Source organism: Podarcis erhardii (assembly GCF_964252035.2).
Source record: "Podarcis erhardii genome assembly, chromosome: Z".
NCBI lineage: Eukaryota > Metazoa > Chordata > Lepidosauria > Squamata > Lacertidae > Podarcis > Podarcis erhardii.
Window position 1 is genome coordinate 47,435,039 of NC_138504.1, and position 25,523 is coordinate 47,460,561.

The 25,523-nt window shown below is 47.6% G+C and overlaps 1 protein-coding gene across 6 annotated transcripts; it reads left to right on the forward strand.

Annotated features, from left to right (window-relative positions):
- The first annotated feature begins 1,286 nt into the window (after positions 1-1,286).
- ST6GALNAC6 (ST6 N-acetylgalactosaminide alpha-2,6-sialyltransferase 6) lies at positions 1,287-24,350 on the forward strand. 6 transcript variants are annotated; one of them, XM_081847790.1, is made up of 7 exons: positions 1,287-1,538; positions 3,373-3,561; positions 12,079-12,143; positions 14,769-14,942; positions 19,696-20,093; positions 21,368-21,475; positions 21,629-24,350. In XM_081847790.1, exons 3-7 carry the CDS (start codon positions 12,129-12,131, stop codon positions 21,813-21,815), a joined length of 882 nt encoding a protein of 293 aa, XP_081703916.1. In that variant the 5' UTR covers positions 1,287-1,538; positions 3,373-3,561; positions 12,079-12,128; the 3' UTR covers positions 21,816-24,350. The 6 variants fall into 6 exon arrangements, with proteins under 6 accessions (XP_081703916.1, XP_081703919.1, XP_081703918.1 ...); XM_081847791.1 differs by having other exon boundaries at positions 1,291-1,538; positions 14,667-14,942; positions 21,626-24,350; XM_081847788.1 differs by having other exon boundaries at positions 1,291-1,538; positions 21,626-24,350.
- The last annotated feature ends 1,173 nt before the right edge of the window (positions 24,351-25,523 follow it).

A 25,523-nucleotide genomic window follows, 5' to 3' on the forward strand; every position in this document is an offset into this window, starting at 1 on the left:
TAAAAAAGCAAGTCTCTCGTCTCTTTTACTTGTGGTGAAATAAGAGCAACTATACAGACATATTTCTTCCCAGTAGCTCATTAAGAAACAATGCAAGTAAATAGCATTTAGACTTTGCTAAGCTACCTACCTGTATTTATATTCTGCCTGCTCTGCTAATAAAGCAGAATGGCATGCAGACGGCCTGGTATAAATCCACTCCAATGCACAATTATGGGAGCAACTATGGGGAAGGGCCATATTTCAGTAGCAGAGCACCTGCTTTGCATGCAGAAGGTCCCAGGTTCTACCCCACCCCACCCCCCGCATCTCCCAGGTAGGGCTGGGAGAGACTCTTGACTGAAGCCCCGGAGTGCTGCTGCCTGCTGTATAGATGGACCAATGGTCTGAGTTAGTATAGAATGTTGTGGTTTAGTTGTGTCCGACTCTTTGTGACCCCCTGGACCAGAGTACGCCAGGCACTCCTGTCTTCCACTGCCTCCCGCAGTTTAGTCAAACTCATGCTGGTAGCTTCGAGAACACTGTCCCACCATCTCGTCCTCTGTCATCCCCTTCTCCTTGTGCCCTCCATCTTTCCCAGCATCAGGGTCTTTTCCAGAGAGTCTTCTCTTCTCATGAGGTGGCCAAAGTCTTGGAGTCTCAGCTTCAGGATCTGTCCTTCCAGTGAGCACTTAGGGCTGATTTTCTTCAGAATGGATCCGTTTGATCTTCTTGCAGTCCATGGGACTCTCAAGAGGCTCCTCCAGCACCAGAATTCAAAAGCAGCAATTCTTCAGTGATCAGCCTTCTTTATGGTCCAGCTCTCACCTCCATATACATCATTGCTGGGAAAACCATAGCTTTAACTATACAGACCTTTGTCGACAAGGTGATGTCTCTGCTTTTTAAGATGCTGTCTAGGTTTGTCATTGCTTTCCTCCCAAGAAGCAGCCGTCTTTTAATTTCGTGAGTATAGAATACACCTGCCAAAAACAAAACCAGTTTGTGGGTATCCCTCTGGCCCTATCCATCAGGACTAATGATTGCTGGTGCAAAGAGAGATACAGAGAGTTTTTCGTTTTTTGTATCATTGCAACCTGTTGCTTATATGATCACTTTGGGGAACTACGTATTTGATCGCTAGGCAATAGTGTAAATCTCACAAAAAATTAAAAATAGATCGCTTGGATTTGTTCCTCGGGCCCCCTCTTGGTGTCAGATCTCTCTTCCCAAACACCTCACTAACTGCGCGCGCGCACAGCGAGAGGCAGAGAGCGAGCTGAAATCGGATCAGGAGAGAGGAGGAGGAGGGGGGGGGGGGAAAGGGTGCCCCTGATTTGCTGCTCGGAGCATGAATGCAGACGGGAGAAAGCGAGACGTGCTAGGACCCAGAGGCTTGCAAAATCCAAGAGAGTCATCTTTTCGTCTGGATCCCAGAGGTTTAGCAGCAGCTTCTGGTGCTGGGATGTGTGCAAGTGAAGCTGGTACCAGCCCAGAGGAGAGATCCATTCCTGGTGAAATCTAGAATTGGATCGAGGGCGCACCGGAAGATCAAGAAGGTGGCATGCATGGCTTTTTTTTGGGGGGGGGGGGGTTGTTTTGTGAAGTAGAGGCGGGGTGGGGGGGGGGGGGAGAAGCTGCCAGTGTCTAGAAACCTTAAGATATAGCGGCTGGTTTCTCTCTGGTTGCCCCTAGATCTGCTTCGTAGGTTTGGTTGCCTGACAGCAGGCTGCTGAGTTTGACAACAAACAGGCCTCCCATGAAAACGCATTGTTAAATATTTGTTTGGGTAAAGCTCTTGGGGCTCCTCCAAATGGACCCAGGTGTCCGTACCATCCGTTACACTTGGCTAAGCTTTTTATGTATGTGCATGCTAACGATTTATTTGACAAATCTCCAAAGGATAAGGGTAGGTTTAAAGAGAAGTATGGTGGGTTTCGGGGGGCAGGGTGGTTGTGTGTATCATATATATATGTGTATATATATATATATATATATATATATATATATATATATATATATACACACACACACACACACACATACTGTGTGTGTGTGTGTGTGTGTGTGTGTGTGTATAATATGAATTGCACTTCTCTCATATATATGTATATGTGTGTGTGTGTGTGTGTGTGTGTGTATGAGAGAAGTGCATTCATATAACAGAGTGGTGATATTTCTAGATAAGAAGACTCCACATATATATATATATATATATATATATATATATGGAGTATAGCAATGCAGAAGGAAGGGGTAAATGAAAAGAGGAAGCTGTAAAAACTGAGTCTGTGCACTCATCATTGTTTACAGTACAACTAATAGTGGCTCTCCAGGAATTTGTACGGGGGTCTCACTGAACCCTGCCTGGAGATCCTGCAGTTTGAATCTGGGACCATCTGCACGCCAGGTAGATGCTCTTCCACTACGGCCCTTCCTGGCATACAAGTAAAGGAGTACAGAAGGCAGAGTGGAGTGTCTTTTTAGGGGGCGGGGGGATGTCTTACTTGTAAAGTTTCTTGTCTGTACACTCTCCGGTATGGGATGGAAGGATTTACTTGGGTCAGTGAAGCATAACTACTCAGCTTTCTTTGATTAACATCCTTGCACACACACACCCCCCGGCCACTCCTGAGAATATATTTTTTACTTATTTACATCATTGTGCACTGCACTTCCACACAAAATTTTGCAAGGCAGTGCAAGTTACAGAATTATCCAGGGAACAAGATGTCAGATTGTGATTGTATTGCACAATCCAAAATCTCTCTCTGGTTGGCAGATGTTGCATTAACTACATATACGCCATACATGTAAAGCACATTCCCCCACTCCCCAAATAATAATGAAAACTGTGATTTGTTAAGGGTGCTGGGAATTGTAGCTCTCACAGCAGCAAACAACAGTCCCAAGGATTCGTGGGGAGTGGGGGAAACTGCACATTAAATGCATGGTGTGAAGATGGCCCCTGTATGTGGTTGGTCAAGATGTGCTGAGCCAGCACTGGATCCTCACTTTGAGTCACTTTTGCATTTTGTGTGTTTGTGCTGTGGGATCTGACATAACTCAGCTTTATTTTATTTTATCCTTAATGCAGCCTTTGCCAACCTGGAGAGCACCAGGTTGGTGGAGCCTTCCGTAATGAAAACAGCTGTTTGGGGAAAAAACTGTTGGCCTGGGGCAGGGAATTATTCCAAACTTGGCCTTCTGCCACCTGGCATCATGTGCTTTGCTCAAGTTTAGCTAGAGAGAAAGCCTTTGACTCCAACCAGCAGATTGGCCAATGAGGGTCTGAGGCTGCTTTCGATTTGATTCCTCACCAGCAACCGTGTTTGAAAAGCCAGCCCATCTCCTTTATTTTATTTTATTTTTAAACACCATTTGCTTTTGCAGGCCTCTGAGAGCAGGGCTGTGTGCTGGCCTGTCTTGTTGCGATGCTTGAATAAAAGGAGCAAGTGCATGAGCTGCATCATGGAAGGATGGTCTGGCAACTGGGGCTGGCAGCACCTCATGGCTCCCCACGAAGGAGAAGACCCCCCCAACCATGCTCCCGACTTTGTTCATGTGAGACATCCTGCCTTGGTAAGGAGGGAGACACTGACCTGGATTTTTAATATGTTCTGTTAGAGCTTAAATCAGGCACAGGCCCAAATGCCCAAGCAGCACTTATTTATCTGCTTGTTTTAAAACATTTGTACTCGGCTGAAGTTCTGAAGGCGGCATGCAATATATTTAATGTCTGCTAAAATAGACAATGGCATAATCAATACTAGGAGTGGGGCAAAGATGTAGAGTAAATCTACATCCCCACCAACCTCAGCCTGCCACCAGCCAGACCCTGCCCCCCTGCCTTCTTACCTAAATCCAGTCCAGGGTGTCGCCCTGCCTGCCATCTTCCTCCTTCTTAGTCTCAGTGCTGCCCCTTGTAGAACTCAGCAGGGAGAAGGAACATGGAGATAAAGAATGAGTTGGCTCTGGCTGTCATTGGCCTTGGACATACATACTACAGACATCAATTTATATGTATACCACCTTTTCAGAGTTCAAACCGTGCTCAAGGAAGCTTATGACATAACAAATTACAGAATTACAAACAAAACCAAAAAGTAGTCACAAACAACAAATAAAACACATCAAAAATACACAACCAAACTATTTGATTTCCACATAATTAGATCTTAAAACAGAGATACAAAACATTAATATCAACAGCAGCAATACCCCGCCAAACAATACCCCCATTCTAAGTGTCTCTTCATCAGCCTCAGCTTTTGCAGCTGGAGTCAGTCAGGGTCCCACCCTCCCAGGTGGGAAAGGCCAGCAAGCGGGGGGTGGGGGTGGGGAGCAGGTCTTCCGGGGCTCCCAGCCAAGATGGTCTCTGGCCTCTTCAGGTAATCAATAATCTATTTGGTTGCCTATGATCAGGGCCTGCCCAAGACATTCTGGCACCTGAGGCAAACCACAAAATGTAACCCCCCTCCCCACTGTGGTCTAAACCACTGAGTGCTGTAGGTGGTGTTGTACTCCAACTCCTATCAGCCCCAACCAGTGTAGCCAATGGTAGGTAAACGTAAAAGGTTAAGGTCCCCTAGATGGTTAAGTCCAGCCTAATTTGACTGGGGTTGAGGCGCTCAACTAACTTCAGGCCAAGGGAGCTGGCGTTTGTCCACAGACAGCTTTCTGGGCCATGTGGCCAGCAGGACTAATCTGCTTCTGGCACAACAGAACACCAGAGCGCACGGAAACGGCATTTACCTTCCCGCCGCAGTGAAACTCCCTCCCAATTGAGATTACACAGGCACCCACCCACCCTTTTCCTGAACTTCAGGTGCATGGCTTTCTTATTCCAGCAAGCATTTTAAGATAGTTTTGCGTTTATGTTCAGTTTTATGATGAGTTTTTAACTGTTTTATTTTCTAGGGTTTAAAAATTCATTTATTTAATTTGTTCACAACATGAAAATACAAGATAAAAACACAAAATACATAATAAAAACAAAGCAAACCAATAAGCCCTCCCCTTTGTATTATTCTCTGTATTGTTTATTTTTATGTGCACAGCTTAGAAATGCTAGTGATTAAGCAGTGTATATATTTTTGCCAATTATTTTTATTGATTTTCCAAATTATTAAGCAGTATATGTAAGTCTGCTGACACCCGCCCCCCCTGCCCTCTTCATGGACGCTGTTTTGGCTACTGTGCCCCCACATGGGAGTGCTACCTAACTAGGCAAAAGTTGCCGCTGCTCATTGCGAGAGATTTAAGCACATGTTCAAAGCGTTCTCCGGTTTGACACATGTCCTGGGCTCTTCAGTTGCACTCCCACCCAACTTAATAATATACTTCTCCTACTCCTACTCCTACTCCTCCCGTTCCATGAGTTCCTGAGTCAGATTTCCCTAGGATCCATACACTAAATAATTAACTCACAAAAGGCAAGTATGGATACTTAAGGTTTTATTTTATTTTCAAAGCAGCCCAGGCATAAACCTAATCATCCTTGCTCATTCAAACCTCATTCTGGTTGATGGCAAAGGGATGGGTAGGTCAAGAAGAGGTGGAGAAACTCCCCAGTAGGACATTTGAGAGAAGGGAGCTGTGCTCCACTTGGAAGCTCTGCTCTAAGAATCAATTACATGCATGTTTTACAGAGCCCCACCGAGATCACTGGGGTTTATTCCCACTTAGGAGAGCAATGGATGACAGTCTCTATGTAAAATGTTAGCGTTAAAGCACTGCTGTGCAGCCCAGAATGTTCCATCCCAAGCACAGGATGCTGGGATTTCATTTTAACACCCACACATTGTTAAAATTCTTCTAACCAGATTGCTAAAGAACACTGAAAACAAGTGCTTTTATTGTGCTTAAAATGTCATGCTCCTAAAGGGGAAAAAAAATCCTTCTACAAACTAGGGGTGGGCAGATTCTTCTGATTCTCATTTTTCTGGTCTTAACATCAGTTATCCACATTTGCAGATTTTTCTTTATGCAAAGGAGAATTCCTCCTAATACACACATGCATGTATGCATGCATGCATGCAGTTTTATAGAACATGCAAATTTTTGCAAAGCAAATTTCCTCTAATATAATGCATTTTAGTGGGAGGGTTTGTATGCTGAATTTTGAAGGGTGGCTGTGCTTTGGTTCATATACTGTTTCAAAAACGGCGAAATGGGGTTTTCAGGAAGGGTTTTCCCACAGCCCTACCTGGAAACACCAGAGATTGTGCTTGGGACCTTTTGCATGTAAGGCAAATGCTCTGAGCCATAATCCTTCCCCAAAGAACGGCCCTACCATTAGGCAGAGGGAGATAGTTGGTACTTGGGCGGGGTGAGCAGCAGTGCCAAGGTAAGGGATAAGGTGGTATGTTCTTCTATAGGGAGAGTTTTAGCCATCTCTCTTTAATGTTACAACCTTTTAAAAAAAAAGTTATCTGTTTTGGGGCCCCTTAGGGATGCGGGTGGCGCTGTGGGTTAAACCACAGAGCCTAGGTCTTGCCGATCAGAAGGTCGGCGGTTCAAATCCCCACAACGGGGTGAGCTCCCGTTGCTCGGTCCCTGCTCCTGCCAACCTAGCAGTTTGAAAGCACCTCAAAGTGCAAGTAGATAAATAGGTACCGCTCCGGTGGGAAGGTGAACGGCGTTTCCGTGCGCTGCTCTGGTTCGCCAGAAGTGGCTTAGTCATGCTGGCCACATGACCCAGAAGCTGTATGCCGGCTCCCTTGGCCAATAAAGCGAGATGAGCGCTGCAGCCCCAGAGTCATCCGCGACTGGACCTAATGGTCAGGGCTCCCTTTACCTTTGCCTTTATCCACTCCCGAGAGCAGAGCATTTTCCGGCTAGTTATCTGATCAAACTCACCAGCTTCCTTAAGAAATGCCTTTACTGAGCTGCATTTCAAAGGGATTGCCACCACGGACTTGGACAGCTACTGCAACAAGGTCCCGCAAGGTGGTGTTTGTGGTCAACCTCAGGTAGAAGACATTACTCGTTAACTGTTAGCCTGCTCCTCAAATAGAGATCCAAGAGATCACTTTCTGAAAACATTATTCACAAAAGCAAGCAGGTGAAACCCAGCATAAATTGTTTGGCTTCTTTTGAGTGACAATAGCTTTCTAATACAGAGTGCAGCACTGGCTGTAGAAACCAAAACAAAAAAAATCAAGGAAAGAGTTAGATAAAACCACTATGAATTATTGTGGTGCTTCACAGGTTTAGTTTTAAATCACCTTCTCTCTTACATCATGGATGTTGGCTTATATGATGGGTGTATATATGATCTGTGTTGCTTATTAGTACTGTTGCTGCAGGTTTGTCATGGCCTTTGGCTAGAACAATAAACTTATATTGAATTGAATTGGTTGGAAAAATTAAGAGATGGGCCCCCAAATGCATGTCTGAGTGAGTCCCCCGTATGAGAATGCTGGAGACTGCTGGAATTGACTGTCTCGTTTCAGAGATGAAGAAATCAGCTCAAGAATCAGCCACTGGGTGTACCTTCCAATTAAGTGTGCATGGGTTGCAGCCCCAGTGTGATCCTTCATATAGTATGCTTTTTCACAAGCCAGCCCCATGGTGCTCAGTGGGGCTTAGTCTCAGTGGGGCTTGTGAATGCATTTAAGATTGCAGCCTAAGATGGATTAATTTTAGTCTTAAAACTGGTAACAGAGAAAAGGGAAAAAGACAAAGATGTAGCAGTATTTATTTCCATACAAATCATTACAAAACTTCCACCCTTGCTGGTTTGATGTGCAGTTCTTTACTTGGCAGTCAGCACATGCGAGTCAAGATGCTTCTACAAACATTTAACCGGACCTGGCACAATAAATTTTGACCAAACTTAGCCAAAGGAAGAATGACTGAAAGAGTGCTGGCCAGTGTCAGATATCTCAGCCCAGAGGTCCAACGTGGAACTTCAAATCCAAACAAATGCCATCTTCAGTGTGCAATGCATTTTAAAGGTCTATGTCCTTTATCACGTCCTGCCTATGGGCTCCCCATAGGCACCTAATAGATCACTGTGCAAAACAGATGCTTGACCCATCTTGGACTCATCCAGCAGGGCTCTTCTTCAGTCTTTTTATAGGAAGTCTTGTGGAGCCAATTGGCCATAAACTAATAGTGCTGTTCGCCAGAAGCGGCTTAGTCATGCTAGCCACATGACCCGGAAGCTGTATGCCGGCTCCCTCGGCCAATAAAGCGAGATGAGTGCCGCAACCCCAGAGCCATCCGCGACTGGACCTAATGGCCAGGGGTCCCTTTACCTTTACCTTTAGGACTAAAAAGGTAAAAGTACTTAGAATTAACAAATAAATAGAAATGGTCCAAGTGACCTGTTGTGATCTACATGGTAGTGAAATGAAGAGGGTTTAGTACCATGCCCAAAAACCTTAAAACCAGGGCTGTGATAACTTTTTGCTTGAACCTAGACTAGCATTTGTCAGTCATCCCTGCACAGCAATGTGACCTGGTAGTGACCTTCCAGAGTTTCAGGCAGCATTTTTCTCCCAGCCCTAACTTTCTGCATGCCAAGCAGGTGCTCTTATCACTGAGCTATGGCCTTTCCCTTAGTTGAAAATTCATAATATTCAGTATAAAGAAGGCAGTTTCCTATGTTCCATTCCGGACGTGCCTGATTCTCCTGGCCTCTTTCCTGACATCTAACCCACGAGGAAATCAGTTTACCCAAGTTAATCATGCGTAGCAATCCTGTCCTTGGGCCTGTTTGGAGGACCCAGTCCAGTGCGTTAAGGTCAGGCCTAGATTTTCCATTCACTGCTGCTTTTCCTGCGTGTTGTTTATAGACCCTGCTGGTTTCCTGCCTCTCCCCCCCTCCCCCTCCCCTGTCCTCCCTCCCTTGTCAATTAGAGCATTTCCCTGATCACTCTGAGTGCAGTGCAGGGGAAAACTAGGGCTTAAAAAAAATCATTTAAATATCCAGGACACGTGACAGTTAAGAAGAGATGCCAGCTGCCACATTGTTCCTGGGAAGCAAGAAAGAGAGAAAGTTTATCTAGGGGGGTGGTGTGATCTTAAGCACCTTCCAAAAAAATAATAAAAATGAATTGAAACACAACCGTTCTACCTTGGAGCAGCTAGTTAGCTTCTGCACACACTTGCATACCTCTCTCAGCCCTCCTCCAGGTTTGCAAGAGACACATTTCATCCCCCCCCCCAATTTTTTAATTCATTTTGTAACACAAATAAACAATACAAACAGAAATACAAACAAATTCTTGTCTTATCCTTATTTTTTCTAAACCTTGTTAGGTGAGCTTCCCCAAGTCCCCCCCCCATCTGATTTTCATTTTACCTCATCTTTAGCAGTTTCATATATCATAATTTTTAACCATGTTTTTAATCACACTTACTTTTACCGTAAAAATATTCACATTTTATCACTTACAAATAATACTATTTTAAAATACACTATCTTCTACTACTAACCCTACTGTTAGAAGTAGGGTAGCCCTTTCCCCAGTGCCACAGTCTCCCCTCTCCCAAAATTGCAAACCCAAGACTTCATGCAAGAGCAGAGCAACTTGGGCCTCTAAATCTAGGGGGGCCTCGCCAGCCCACCTGCCCCCCAGCAGGCAATCTCCCCTCTTCCAAAATTGCAAACCCAAGACTTCATGCAAGGGCAGGGCAACTCGGGCCCAGCAACTATGAGACAGGGCCAGCCAATGGGGCCCAATTTGAAGCTCTGGGGCCCAACTTGAATTTTTTTTGTGGGGCCCCAGTTCACAGCCAAAGTCTGCAGAATCTTAGAGATATAAATAAAATCCATCTAGATTGCCCTGGTGTGTGTGTGGGGGGGGGGGGCTTAGGAACAGCCTGTGGGGCGCAATTTGGCCAAATTTCTCCAATTGCCTTCAGGCCAGCCCCAATGAGACAAACAGGCCAATTGGACAAACAGGACAAACCCTACGCCAAAGGATAAATGGACATAAATCTGGATATCAGGAATCATAAGACAGAGAAACCAGTAGGAGAACACTTCAATCTCCCAGGACATTCTATACAAGATCTCAAAGTAGCTGTCTTATTTATTACAAAAGAATTTCAGAAATAGACTGGAAAGAGAAGTTGCTGAATTGCAACTTATTACCAAACTTAAAACCATTGAGAGACCTGGTCTGAATAGAGACACTGGATTCTTGTCTCATTATACATGATAAAGCTGTTTTTAGTCATCTCACCCCTTGCTTCTTCCTGTAAGACCAATTGCAGTCATTAACAGTCGTCAACAGGTTTCCCACACCTATCAGCCAATCACCCATTCCCACCACCCTTCTGAGTAATACCCCTCCCCACCCTCTCACTATATATAAGGATCAACATAAACCAGAAATAAAAAAATAGAGGGAGGAATGGCAGTACTCCTCAAGCAGTTAATGCTGATGCAGGAACATCTAAACCAGCAGTGGAAGCTGAAGGGCGAGCACCAAAGTTGACAATGGGAACAGATGCAAAAGCACCATTTGCAGCAGCTGAAAGAACAAAGTGTGACTCCATGCCAGGAGCCAGTGATGGAAGAAAAAGGTACCAAGCTGGCTGGAGCTGAGGAGGAGCTACTCTAGGAGTAGTTTGTGGTCAATCTAGGAGTCTTGGTTGACCACAAACTTGACATGAGCCAACAGTGTGACGCGGCAGCTAAAAAAGCCAATGCAATTCTGGGCTGCATCAATAGGAGTATAGCATCTAGATCAAGGGAAGTAATAGTGCCACTGTATTCTGCTCTGGTCAGACCCCACCTGGAGTACTGTGTCCAGTTCTGGGCACCACAGTTCAAGAAGGACACTGACAAACTGGAACGTGTCCAGAGGAGGGCAACCAAAATGGTCAAAGGCCTGGAAACGATGCCTTATGAAGAACGGCTAAGGGAGCTGGGCATGTTTAGCCTGGAGAAGAGGAGGTTAAGGGGTGATATGATAGCCATGTTCAAATATATAAAAGGATGTCACATAGAGGAGGGAGAAAGGTTGTTTTCTGCTGCTCCAGAGAAGCGGACACGGAGCAATGGTTCCAAACTACAAGAAAGAAGATTCCACCTAAACATTAGGAAGAACTTCCTGACAGTAAGAGCTGTTTGACAGTGGAATTTGCTGCCAAGGAGTGTGGTGGAGTCTCCTTCTTTGGAGGTCTTTAAGCAGAGGCTTGACAGCCATATGTCAGGAGTGCTCTGATGGTGTTTCCTGCTTGGCAGGGGGTTGGACTCGATGGCCCTTGTGGTCTCTTCCAACTCTATGATTCTATGATTCTTTGATTCTATTCTTGGGGTGCTTCTGATTGACCCCTGGGAGCCTACTGTGGAGGAGGAGAAAACAGAGATTCCTGAGAGCCTGCCAGAGGAACCAGGGGTTGCAGAGGTGCCAGAAGGAGAGGACCAGACACGGGTCCTTCTGCCATGTCTTCTATTCTCCAAAGGGACACAGACCCTGTGTGTGCCTGTGGCCCCATGCGCTCTGGCCTCTGCTTGGCAGAGAGAGGGGCAGGCACAGGGCTTTTGTAACAGTTCACTTGGCACATGCTCACACGCTGCTTCCTTATTAAAGGTAAAGGTACCCCTGACCATTAGGTCCAGTCGCGGACAACTCTGGGGTTGTGGCTCTCATCTTGCTCTTTAGGCCCAGGGAGCCGGCGTTTGTCCGCAGACAGTTTTTCCGGGTCATGTGGCCAGCATGACTAAGCCGCTTCTGGAGAACCAGAGTAGTGCACGGAAACGCCGTTTACCTTCCCGCTGGAGTGGCACCTATTTATCTACTTGCACTTTGACATGCTTTTGAACTGCTTGGTTGGCAGGAGCAGGGACAATGGGAGCTCACCCCATTGCGGGGATTCGAACCGCTGACCTTCTGATCGGCAAGCCCTAGGCTCAGTGGTTTAGACCACAGCGCCACCCGCATCCCAGCTTCATTATTAGTACATTGCAACTTTCCAGTGCTTAGCCCAGGTGCAAAGTAGACCACGTCCCCACTCTCCTTTGCATTGAAGTGACCCCTACCCCAGGGTGGTGAAACACCTTGTATGCTAGTAAAAGCCCCTTCTTTTTCATCCAGAAACCACAAATGTCACCCTGTCCTTTTGACTTTATTGCAGGCATCCAAGTTACGCTGATCGAGGCTCCAACCTAAGGCCAGGACGGCGACATGAAAAACGACAAGGTGAGCCCCCTACCCCACTCCTGCCCCCTGCAGGCTCAGGAGGAATCTGTTTCTTCCTCCTATTATTGATCTATGAATATGAATGTTGCATTGCTGTACTGCACCAGCGGCAGGGAATCTTTTTCAGCCTGTATGGCCTCATTCCCTTCTGCACAAAGAGTTTCCAAGTGCCACATAGAATCATAGAACTGTAGAGCTGGGAGGGTCAACTAGTCCAACCCCCTGCAATGATGGAATCTCACGCAGATCATACATGACAGGTGGCCATCAAACCTCTGCTTCAAAACCTCCAAGGAAGGAGAGTCCACCACCTCTTGTGGGAGTTTGTTCCACTGTCAAACAGCTCTTATCATCAGAAAGTTCTTCCTGATGTTCACTTGAAATCTCCTTTCTTGTAACTGCAATCCACTGGTTTGAGTCCTACCCTCCAGAGCAGGAGAAAACAAGCTTGCTCTATCCTCCGTGCGACAGCCCTTGAGATATGGGAAGATGGATATCATCATTTCCTCTCAGTCTCCTCTTTTCCAAGTTCAACATACCCAGCTCCCTCAACCGTTCATGAGGCTTGGTTTCCGGGACAGTACAGAGGCAAAAATGAGGAAAGGAAAGAACATAAAGAGCACCTTTCTACTGTAAGTTTTCATATACACCAGGGGTCAGCAAACTTTTTCAGCGGGGGGCCAGTCCACTGTCCCTCAGACCTTGTGGGGGGCCAGACTATATTGGGGGGGGGGTGAACGAATTCCCACAAATAACCCAGAGATGTATTTTAAATAAAAGCACACATTCTACTCATGTAAAAACACACTGATTTCTGGACCATTTGCAGGCTGGAGTTAGAAGGCGATTGGGCCAGATCCGGCCCCTGGCCTTTAGTTTGCCTACCCATGATAACACATTCACATGTCCCTCGTCTCCCTGCCTCTAGATAAGCAAAATCTTTATTAGTGTTCAAGGAACACATTCCATACAGGCAAAAGTACCTGGGCCATGTCACAGGGCCAGTAATAGGCATGGCTTGGGAAAGTGTGTGGCCTAGGGAGAGGTTCAAGGACCAGATAGAGAGGCCTGGATGGGCACATTTAGCTTCTGCACAAACTTTAGGAATTGCTTTGGGAGTGGCATGCTTCCTGCACCAAGCCAGGAATTCATAGTGGTCTCCTATGGGCAGGCTGCATTGACAGTCATGCAAAAGCTGCTGCTTCTCATTGCGAGGGTAAATGAACGTTAAATGTTAAGAGCCACATAAAGCACTTCTGGTTTTCTGGGTTTGCTGCGCGGTTCAATCTCTTTATTCTCTTGCGGCTGTTCACCACCACATCCACTGTTCACCCCCCTCTCTCCCTGCCCAGCAGTTCCATTAGTTCCTTATTCAGATTTCCCCAGGATCACAACACTAAATAATTTGCTCACAAAAGGCAATCATGAAGCACTTAAGTTTGTTTGTTTTTCCAAAAGCAAGCTTTGCATAAATTTGTGCTTGCTGAGAGCTGTGGTCCAAAACCGGTTGATGAAAGTTGCTCTAGTAGGATGGGAGAGGGAAGGGGGAAATGTCTGGCCCCCTCCAGACTGATGTGCAGGTTGTCTTTTTGGGGGGGGGGTGAATTCTGTGATCATTTTATGGAGGATAAGGCTATCACTGGTCCCTAGCTGGCTACATTCTTCCTCCACTGAATACTAATTGATGGGAATCACAGATGGGAGGATGCTCTTGTGCTCAGGTCCTGCAGGGCTGCTGACTGGCCACTGTAAGAGCAGGATCAGGATGCTGGAGTAGATGGACCCTTTGGCCTGATCCAGCAGGGCTCTTCACAGAGGCAATAATTGTGCATTAACAGTGAATTCAGGCGTGGCCCACCCATGACGTAGACTGAAGCAGCCACATCAGGCAGAGCCCCACCCTTGCTGCTGCTAAAGGTAAAGGGTAAAGGGACCCCTGACCATTAGGTCCAGTCGTGGCTGACTGGGGTTGCGATGCTCATCTCGCTTTATTGGCCGAAGGAGCCGGTATACAACTTCTGGGTCATGTGGCCAGCATGACTAAGCCGCTTCTGGCAAACCAGAGCAGCGCACGGAAATGCTGTTTACCTTCCTGCTGCAGTGGTACCTATTTATCTACTTGCACTCTGACATGCTTTCGAACTGCTAGGTGGGCAGGAGCAGGGACTGAGCAACAGGAGTCGTCGCGGGGATTCAAACCGCCAACCTTCTGATCAGCAAGCCCTAGGCTCTGTGGTTTAACCCACAGCACCACCCGCGTCCCAGCTGCTGCTGCTGCTCAACCCTAATTCACAAGGCTTCGGCGGCAGCTTTGTGGGGAAGAAGCACTTTCCTGTTTTACCTCAGGTGGTGAAGTGGGACAGGCCGCCCCTGAGTGGATGTATCCTGGAACCTCTGCAGCCAGGATCAAGCAGATCTCCCACTTCCCATGACTTGGAACCTGTATATTTTTCTGCCACGTCAGGCTCTTGGCTCCTGCTCTGCTTGTGAACAACTACTGTCCCTGAATCCCTTTTTACGCAGGCTACTGCCAAGCTAGAAAGGTGCCCCGTGTGAACAGATGCCCTGCAGAGCAACCTGGCTCTTCTGACCATTTGCCCCCTCGTCCGCTCTTTGTGTCTGCAGGGCCAGCGTGCAGTTGTCTTTGTGGTTCTGTTTGGCCTGGTCATGCTGCTGATCATCTACAATGGCAGGAGCGAAGTCTTCCACTACACTGCGGTGAAAGTGAAGCCCCCGTTGCCTTCCAGCCTCAAAAAATGGGGGGTGAAGAACGGGTACCTGCCAGTCTCTGGAAACAAGGTATGGGAAGCGCGTGAACTTTCAGCTGCCATTGTTTTGCAGGTCATAGAATCTCAGATCTCCCCAAATCTCAGCCCCTCACTGGCTTTGCTGCACACTCAGGTGTTTTCTGCCTAACTAGAAAGTGTCTTTGAACTCTTGGAAGAAAAAGGACTGTGTAAGCAACTAAGATAAAATTTACATTCATTGCCCCTCCCACTTTTGCCTCTGGTCCTGCCCACCACTGACATGTGTCCGTTGAGCGGCTGCCCAGAAGGCAGTGTAGCCCTCAGACTGAAAGAGGTTCCCTACCTCTGTTTATTATTACATTTACATCACAAAAAATTACATTCTCCCAAACCCCTCAAGGCATGCTATAGAAACTTCCCCAGCCCCGTTTTGTCCTCACAACAACCCTGTGAGGTTGGTTAGGCTGAGTTACTGGTCCAAGGTCTCCCAGTGGGCTTTGTGGCTGTAGATTAATCATAGGTGGTCCTGGAAAGGGGAGTGGGCGGGGAGGGATCTTGAGAAATTCCATAATTTCTGGCACGTCACTAGCCACTGTACCCTGGTTCTATTAATAACAACAACAGCAACAACAATTTATTATTTATACCCTGCCCATCTGGCTGGGTTTCCTCAGCCACTCTGGGCGGCTTCCAACAGAATATTAAAATACAAAAACCTATTAAACATTAAAAGCTTCCCTAAAGAGGGCTGCCTTCAGATGTGTAATGTATGTATGGGGGTTGCTCGTGCGTAAGTTGCCACCACGCCTGGCTAGGTAGCCTGGTTAAACCTTTCCTGGCTGGACAGCCCTTCACTTCGTGGCTGTTCAGTCGCTAGCAGAATCCGTCAGTGGGCGTTTCTTAAACTTCTTCCAGCACAGAAGCTCTTTGACGCCAAGTCTACGCCTACTTTCCCTGCGCGGAAGTCTTCTGCGCAGGGTGGGTGTGGGCAGAGGAGGACCTGTGCTCTCCCTGCTGGTCTCCAGCAAAGAGTCCTGGAGACCCCTCTCCGATTCCCCCATCCGCCCCCCTTTATCCCTGGTGTTACGCTGATTTCCTTCCCCAGCCGATGAGTTCCCTCTCTCCCTGCTTGGCCTTTCTCCGGCATCGCTTGGGAGCCCTACCTCCACTTCTGGCTCCGATGTCAGTTCCCTGACAAGATGTCTTATAAAAGTCTGGTAGTTGTTGTTCTCTTTGACATTTGATGGGGGGGGGGCGTTCCACAGGGTGGGTGCCACTACCGAGAAGGCCCTCTGCCTGGTTCCCTGTAACTTGGCTTCTCACAGTGAGGGAACTGCCAGAAGGCCCTTGGCGCTGGACCTCAGTGTCCGGGCAGAATGATGGGGGTGGAGACGCTCCTTCAGGTATTCTGGACCGAGGCCGTCCAAGCCAGAAGGATGGAATAATGGGTAAGGAAATCTTGCCTTTAAGAATTATCTTGGCAGCTGTTGGTAACAAGCAGCCACAGAATGGCAGAGGAGTGATTCTGAAGCGGCTGTATGGGAAATTGATTCTCAACTTCTGCTGATTTGTTCTCGATGATTTTTTCTTTTAAATAGAGTTTTAGAGGTTAGCTGTTTTAGACGTTTTATCTGCCATTTTCATCTTGGATAATACCAACATTGTATTATTTTATTGGCCTTAGGTGTTGTTAGCAGTCTTTGAGAAGATGTTTTTAAATGAAGCAATGTTTTTAAATGAAGACATTAAATGAAGAAATGGCGGGGGGGGGGGATGACAACACAAAAAGTAAAAAAAACCTGTGGAGAACACGAATGCTATTCAGAATGGTTCAAAACTTGCCACCGCAGAACTGAAAAAACAAGAAGACTTGTGGCACCTTGGGAGACTTGACAAATTGTATTATTGCATAAGCTTTCATGGACTAGGGCCATTTGCTACAATGGAGTATGATCCTCAGTTGTTATGTATATATGGTTCTCAGAACTTGTCTGATCCTGGAGGTTGCCGATAGAGAGAGGAAGAAAAGATTCTATCAGTGTGTTCCATGCCATGCATAATTGCATATACTTCTAATATGAGAACCCATTTTACTCACCATTTTCCAAGGCTAACACACACATCCTGCCCCCAAAGAAAAATCCCTTTCTTCATAATAGTTCTCTTAACAGTTCTGCAATATCCTTTTTGAGGTCAGGTTATCAGAATTTTCCCTTGCGCTCTGCCTTCCATCACGGTGTTCCGTTGCACCAGAAGCGGTTTAGTCATGGGGGTCCTTTACCTTTTTTAATCAGAACTTGTATACAGTATTCCACACTTGATTGCATCATGGTTTCATGGTCCGTAGGTGGCTGCTGAATTCTGAACAGTTTTGCTTTGGATGATAGAACTGCATGTTTTTGAATGTTCTGTCTGAAAATACAAAACAGCCTGCCTGCACATAAAAACTCCCCTAGCGTATCAAGGAGAAAGGTCCTTTTCCCTGACATGCTAGTTTTCTGTGTTCAATGAGTTTGTTGTTGCTTTTAACATAGAGGAGCATTGAAAACATGACCCCCCTCCTTTGCTAGCAGGGCGAAGTGCCACACAATTCAGCACTGGAGCCAACTTCAGGGGGCCGTGGGTGCTTTGGCATCCCCAATAATATATTTGTGAGCCCCCACAAAGTCGATGGGTAAAGTTGAAGCCCTTCATTGTGCACCCACAACCTTTGGTGCCAGATGGCATCTATGCAGTGCACAAAGGACTGTACCACCTGACATACAAATCAAGCAACAGAGTCAGTTGCTGTTGTTGTTGTTGTTTATTCGTTTAGTTGTGTCCGACTCTTCATGACCCCATGGACCAGAGCATGCCACTGCCTCCTCCAGTTTGGTCAAACTCATGCTGGTATCTTCGAGAACACTGTCCCACCATCTCGTCCTCTGTCGTCCCTTTCTCCTTGTGCCCTCCATCTTTCCCAGCATCAGGGTCTTTTCCAGGGAGTCTTCTCTTCTCATGAGCCTCAGCTTCTCATGAGCCTCAGCTTCAGGATCTGTCCTTCCAGTGAGCACTCAGGGCTGATTTCCTTCAGAATGGATAGGTTTGATCTTCTTGCAGTCCATGGGACTCTCAAGAGTCTCCTCCAGCACCAGAATTCAAAAACATCAATTCTTCAGCGATCAGCCTTCTTTATGGTCCAGCTCTCACTTCCATACATAGATGTACAGTGGTGCCCCACAAGACAAATGCCTCGCAAGACGAAAAACCCGCTAGACGAAAGGGTTTTCCGTTTTTCGAGGCGCTTCGCAAGACGAATTTCCCTATGGGCTTGCTTCGCAAGACGAAAACGTCTTGCGAGAGTTGTGAGATTTTTCCCTCCCCCCCCTTTTTCTAAGCCGCTAAACCGCTAATAGCCGCTTAGCCGCTAAGCCGCTAATAGCGCTAATCCGCTAATCCGCTAATAGGGTTGCTTCGCAAGACGAAAAAACCGCTAGACGAAGAGACTCGCGGAACGGATTATTTTCGTCTTGCGAGGCACCACTGTAATAGTGTAACTGTAGCATTCTGTTCTCACAGTAGCTGAATAGATAGATGCCTGTGGGAAAGCAGGAAGCAGGACTCAAGCACAGGTGCCCTCTCTCTCCCCTCATGTGGTTTGAAGCCACTGGGATTCAAAAGCACTGCTGCCTCGAACTGTGGAAGTAGAGCAGCACCATCATGACTTGTCACCATTGGAAGCCTTCTCCTCCATGGATTTATCTAATCCTCTTTGATAGCCATCTAATTTGTTGGCCATCAGTGCTTCTGGTGGGAGGGAGTTCCATAGTTTAACTATGCGCTGCGTGAAGAAAGACTTCCTTTTATCTGTCCTGAATCTTCCAACATTCAACTTCATTGGAGATCCTTGAGTTCTGGTGTTATGAGAGAAGGAGAAAAACCTTTCTCTATCCACTTTCTCCATACATTTCCCGCCCCGACCTGGCCACAGTGATCCATGTGACAGTCACCTCCAGGCTTGACTACTGTAATTTGCTCTACGCAGGGCTGCCCTTGAAGCTGTCCCAGAAACTCCAGCGGGTGCAGAATGCTGCAGCGAGGCTCCTCACGGGGTCTCTGCCATGGGAGCATATTCACCCAGTGCTTTTCCAGCTGCACTGGCTCCCGGTGGAGTACAGGGTCAGATTTAAGGTGCTGCTTTTGACCTTTAAAGCCCTATGCGGCCTAGGACCCTCGTACCTACGGGACCGCCTCTCCTGGTATGCCCCACGGAGAGCCTCAAGGTCCATAAATAGCAATACCCTAGTGGTCCCGGGCCCTAAGGAAGTCAGATTGGCTTCAACCAGAGCCAGGGCCTTTTCAACTCTGGATCTGGCCTGGTGGAACACTCTGCCTCATGAAACCAGGGCCCTGCAGGATCTGATTTCTTTCCGCAGGGGCTGTAAGACAGAGTTGTTCTGCCTGGCCTTTGGCTTGGAATCAACTTGATCCCCTCCCCCTCTTCCTTTTTCCTTTCTCCTTCTGTGATAGAACTCCTATTTGGGGACTTCCTTGGCTTTTTTCTGGCCCACGTAGGACCAGTCTGGATAGCTGGCCTTGGTGAAGATTTGACGTTTTCATCCCCCAAAAAGTTTTTGATTTGAATTCCTACTGTAATGAGGCAACATTTTAATGTTGTATTTTAATCTTGCTTTTAAGTTGTATTTCAATCAATTGTTTTTATACCAGTGTTAGCCACCCTGAGCTCAGTCTTGGCTGGGGAGGGTGGGGTATAAATAAAATTTAATAATAATAATAATACTCTTATCCCCGCCCCCCCCCCCCAGACTTTGGATCATCACTGCAGCCAATGCGTGATCGTCACCAGTTCCAGTCACCTGCTGGGGAGCAAGCTGGGGGCAGAAATCGACCAGTCAGAGTGCACAATTCGCATGAACGATGCTCCCACGACAGCCTATGAAGCCGATGTTGGTAACAAGACGACCTTCAGGGTGGTGGCCCATTCAAGTATCTTCCGGGTCCTGAAGAGACCACAGGAGTTTGTCAACAAGACTCCGGACACCATCTTAATCTTTTGGGGGCCACCAGTCAGGATGCAGAAGAGCTTGCTGAAGGTCATCCAGCGCGTCAGCATGTCATTCCCCAACATGACGGCCTTCGTAGCTTCCCCCAGGCGCATGAAACAGTTTGATGACTTGTTCAAAAAAGAGACAGGGAAGGACAGGTAAATTCACCTGCAATTGTCCCTCCAGCATAGTTTCTGCAGCTCCTCTTCCAGGCAAGCCCTGCTGTGGGGAGGGAGGAAAGATAGGTTGACTGTATCTTTTCCTTTCAACTTACAAGAGGGAGGTTCTCTGCAGGTTCTGGGGAATCCCAAGATTTGCAGAAGTAGAAGAAAAATGGTGTTAATAGGTTAATAGGCGGGTTGGGGGGCTAAATCCTAGAAATAAAGAAATGCTAGGATATTGATTAATTGGGATATGGATTAAAGTATGGGGTGGGACGCGGGTGGCGCTGTGGGTTAAACCACTGAGCCTAGGGCTTGCTGATCAGAAGGTCGGTGGTTTGAATCCTGGCGATGGGGTGAGCTCCCGTTGCTCGGTCCCTGCTCCTGCCAACCTAGCAGTTCGAAAGCACGTCAAACTGCAAGTAGATGAATAGGTACCACTCCGGCGGGAAGGTAATGGCGTTTCCGTGCACTGCTTTGGTTCGCCAGAAGCTTAGTCATGCTGGCCACATGACCCGGAAGCTGTATGCCGGCTCCCTCGGCCAATAAAGCAAGATGAGTGCCGCAACACCAGAGTCGGCGACGACTGGACCTCATGATCAGGGGTCCCTTTACCTTATGGGCTGCAGAACTGTCCCAGACAAGGAATCCCTGGGCTGGCTTATGCCTGGCTGGCCTAGAGAAGAACCAATCTGTTAACATGGCAAAAGGGGCAAAAGGGAGTGAAATGTGTGTTTGAGGGGACACGAAAATGAAGTTATTGAGCAAGGGTTGCCAGGAAGGAGAAGGAGGAAGAAGAGCTGAGATCCATCTTGGGCAGATTGCCTGCCCTGCTACCTCTTGAAAGAACTATGCTATAAGATCTGGACTCCCTCCATGCAGACTGAAGGTGTAAATAGGTGAATAAACCACATTTCATAAAGCCATGACAGTTTCTGCCGTGTCTGTCTCCGAAAGGGACATGGGACCCCATTGGATCGGCAGAGAGAGGGGCAGGCACCTCCCACAAAAAAAAAATAAACCAGCCAAATTAGGGTTGAGTGTGTGCTGAGTGATAAAAGAATGCTGGCTGGCTGTGGAGTATGAGGTGTGTGGAGTGAAAAATTGATGTGAAACAGAATAGAGTGATTGGAATCCTCAAAGTGGAGAATTCCACACTGCAACATTTTGTTGCAGGTCAGCATCTAATCTACATCAATCACTCACAGGTTGTGTTTGGATTCCCTTTCCTTTGAAAACCCCCCTCCTTTTGTTTCTCCCTGCTTTTGCAGAGTGACGTCACGGTCATGGCTAAGCACTGGCTGGTTCACCATGGTGATTGGCGTTGAGCTGTGTGACAAGATCCACGTCTATGGGATGGTCCCTCCCAACTACTGCATGTAAGTCCTGCACTCTGCGTGCTCGTTTGCAGTTTCGAGGGGGGGGGAGTTGCCCCAGGGCTGTCTCAATCTCTGCCTCTGCTTCTCTGCACCGCTCCCTGCTCACTGAACCCCAACCTTCCCCACCCCCTCCGGTTCTCTTCCCAACAGCAGGAAGCCTCCGCCCCACAAGTTGCCCTACCACTACTATGAGCCGAAGGGTCCGGATGAATGTGCCACCTACATCCACAACGAGCAAAGCCGGAAGGGCCACCACCACCGGTTCATCACTGAGAAGCAGGTCTTTGCCAAGTGGGCGAGCCTCTACAACATCACCTTCTCCCACCCAAACTGGGACTGAAGCCCCCCGTGGGGTGGGGCGGAGGAGAAACCACACAAGTGCCAAACCCATGGACTTGCGGGGGGGCAGTGGGGAGGAGCTTCTGGGGCACACGGCCCTCTCCACAACAGGAGGAGGGAAAGAGATGCCCTTGGTGTGAAGATAGCTCAAGGGCCAACGTTGCTCCTAGCCCCAGGCCTTCCGTCTGCCAGGCTGCCAGGCCTGCTCAGCTGCTGTTTTAAATTTCCCACAATGCCCTTGGGCATTATGCATTGGATGACTCTGCTCCCCCTCCCCCCTTAATGACAGGTCGCAGTCTGCTGCTGCCAGGGAAGCCCATGGTTTGAAAGCCCACCAGAGGGCTTGTATTAGCACACAAAACGACCCCTGTCGGATCAGGATGAGATCTCAGCACCTTGTATCTGCCAACCAGGTACTTCCAAGAAGTCTACAAGGAAGGGTGTGAAGGTGGCAGCCCTCCACTGTGTTTTGCCTCCTGCTTGGAGCGGGTATACAGAGGTAGACTTCCTTTGTACATGGAGGTTCAGTTTTCAGCTGTCATGGTTAAGAGCTTGTGGGCAGACCATGAACTTTACCCAGCCCTTTGTAACAGGGATGGGCAACCTTTTTGAGAGGGTCAAGGACGCCACTCCCTTGTGGGAGGGAGAAGTGGTTGCGGTGGGAGGGAGGGGAACTAAAATGCTGCTAACTTTTTAATAGGGACTTTTCACTTTTACCAAAAATAATAATAATTGCAAGGCAAATGTTGAAATGTGGAGAACTGGAGATTGGAAATAATGAGAAATTGAGAGAAACCAAAATCAACCCTAGCAAACCCACAAGTACCTGCTATGGCTCCTCTTTCCCCCACCCCCACAAACCTGCTAGCTCACCTTCCTATGCCAACTATTTGCATTACTAACAGAACATCCCATAATAGACCCAAGAGGGGATGGAAAGAAGAGTGGCATGGGGTGGAACAAATCGAAGATTTTGTTTTTATTCCAGGGAGGCAAGCCATGTGCCATTAGTCTGCTGTTTACTTAAGAAGCATGTTTGTGTTTTGTTTAGATTTTATTAAGCTTGCATCAGCTCATCAAAATGAGCCCAGCCATAGGAGCCAACTCCTAGGGGCCGAGGTCTCTTCGGCCTTCCCGGTAAAACATTTGATGGTGCTGGCATTGCCATTCAAATGGTCTGTGTGCACTACATCTTGTGATCAATTATGCAGGGCAGAGCTTACCTGCCCCCCCCCGTTTTATTCAAGTTGGCACCCCTGAGCCCAGCCCTTTGAGAGGGAGGAAAGTAAAATGGAGGGAGCAAAGGTAGCCTCAGCTCAGTCCAGTGGTACCTGGCGCCCAGGTGGGCAAAAGGCAGGTAGCCCAACAGAAAGGGGAACCAGAGCTAATGACAAGCAGAGCCAACCCATTCTAGTTCTGCAAGGGCAACACAGAGCCTAGAGAGAAAGAAGCTGAGTGGAGCAGCCACCCTCTGGGTAGCTGTAGATAAGAAGGAAAGGAGATGGGGTCTGGCTGAGGACAGGCATGAGGTTGATGGGGCAGTGCCCCTTTCACCCTGATGGACCAGCCTCCGACTGATCTCATCCCTTCCCATTCACATCCTTACTCTGCAACTACCCCGTCCCAGAAACCGTACACTCCTCCCCACTCATTTTTTCATCTGGTGGTACAGCTCTCATGTGGTAGCCCAGCCGTTGTCCACAACTGTAGTTTTTAAATAGTACCCCTCCACGTATAGGTGGCGCTGTGGGTTAAACCACAGAACCTAGGACTTGCTGATCAGAAGGTCAGCAGTTCAAATCCCCGCAACGGGGTGAACTCCCGTTGCTCGGTCCCTGCTCCTGCCAACCTAGCAGTTCAAAAGCACGGCAAAGTGCAAGTAGATAAATAGGTACTGCTCCAGCGGGAAGGTAAACGGCGTTTCCGTGCGCTGCTCTGGTTCGCCAGTAGCGGCTTAGTCATGCTGGCCACATGACCCGGAAGCTGTACGCCGGCTCCCTCGACCAGTAAAGCGAGATGAGCGCTGCAACCCCAGAGTCGGCCACGACTGGACCTAATGGTCAGGGGTCCCTTTATCTTTACCCCTCCACACACCACAGCATTTATCTAAAAGCTAAAATAGGACCAGGGACCAGGAAATCAGAAGTGTCAGAAATCAACGGGGACATATGGGCCGCTTCCACAACAGGACATTTATTGTGGAATAGCTACCCTTCGTTTGCTCACTTTTTATGGGGCATCTGCACAGTGCCATCAAAGCATGCTTCGCCCAAATCTGACTTTTAAAAACACAGTGGATCAGTTCAGTCATGGATGTAGCCAAGGGGGCGCAGGGGGGCAGCTCCCCCCCAATCATTAAAATCAATACAAATTGAGGTTCTCCCCCCCCCATGAAAGCTTGCCCCCCCCAACAAAAAATCCTGGCTATGCCCATGAGCTAGAAAAATAGGTGCCAGTACTCACCATGAAGTTGTTACAATGAATGCCACACATTTTAACAACAACAACAAGTGGTGCTGTTGCTGCTTACCCCTGAGTACCCCCTGAAAAAAAACACTGGAACAGCTGTGCAATTGCACCAGGTATAGATAATTCATTGCACAACTACAGTGGTACCTCGGGTTACATACGCTTCAGGTTACATATGCTTCAGGTTACAGACTCCGCTAACCCAGAAATAGTGGTTCAGGTTCAGAACTTTGCTTCAGGATGAGAACAGAAATCGTGCTCCAGCGGCACGGCTGCAGCAGGAGGCCCCATTAGCTAAAGTGGTGTTTCAGGTTAAGAACAGTTTCAGGTTAGGAACGGAGCTCTGGAACGAATTAAGTACTTAACCCAAGGTACCACTGTACTCAGTAGCATTCATGGCTGGTTATGGCCTGGATAGAATTTGCTCAAGCCATACGTTCCCTTCTGAATGGTATGCCTCTCCTCTCAAGGAATAAACTCTATCATGTTAACCTTTCCCTTTCCAAATATCAATGCCTTTATAACAATTTATTTCCTCCCATTTCTCTGAGGTAAGAAAGGTTATAATCTAAGGTGCAGTGAGGACTGAAGGTATTTAATCCTTTCACTACCCATAATGCTCCCAATTTAAATCCCCACAACAATTGGAACTGGGGGGAAAGGGAACTGCCCAATTGACTACAAAATGTGGTTTAGGTTTTTGAAGCCTAGGAGCACAGTTGTGATTCCAATTCTAGTTTAAAGCTGGACAGCAACAATTTGGTGCTTCTGAGTCACCTATGTGTAGAAGCAGGTCCTGTGGCATCAACTTTTCCCACTCAGCTGGTCTCTCTTGTATTTGGCATGCAGAGAGGTTGTTTCCCCAGAGTCTGGACTGGGGCGGCTTCTCCGTGTTGCCACCTTTTGATCAGAAAGCCAATAATAACCTTGATGACCTCCTTATCACACAGCAATATCTTTTTGTTTGTACATGCATGGTGTCCGTGCAGCGTGTGCACCCAGCGAGGGCAACGTTGCAATCTCATATTTTTACAAATTGAGGAAGGGTAGCAAAGTCATCTTACCCATAGGAAAACAACTATTGCTCTGTCTAGCTCAGTATTGTCCATACACAGTGGCAATGGCTCTCCAGGGTTTCAGACAGGAGTCCCTATCAGACCTAAATAGAGATGCTCAGGATGGAACCCTTGTCCTCCAACATACTGCTCTTCCACATGACACAGCAGATCAGAGAGAGCAA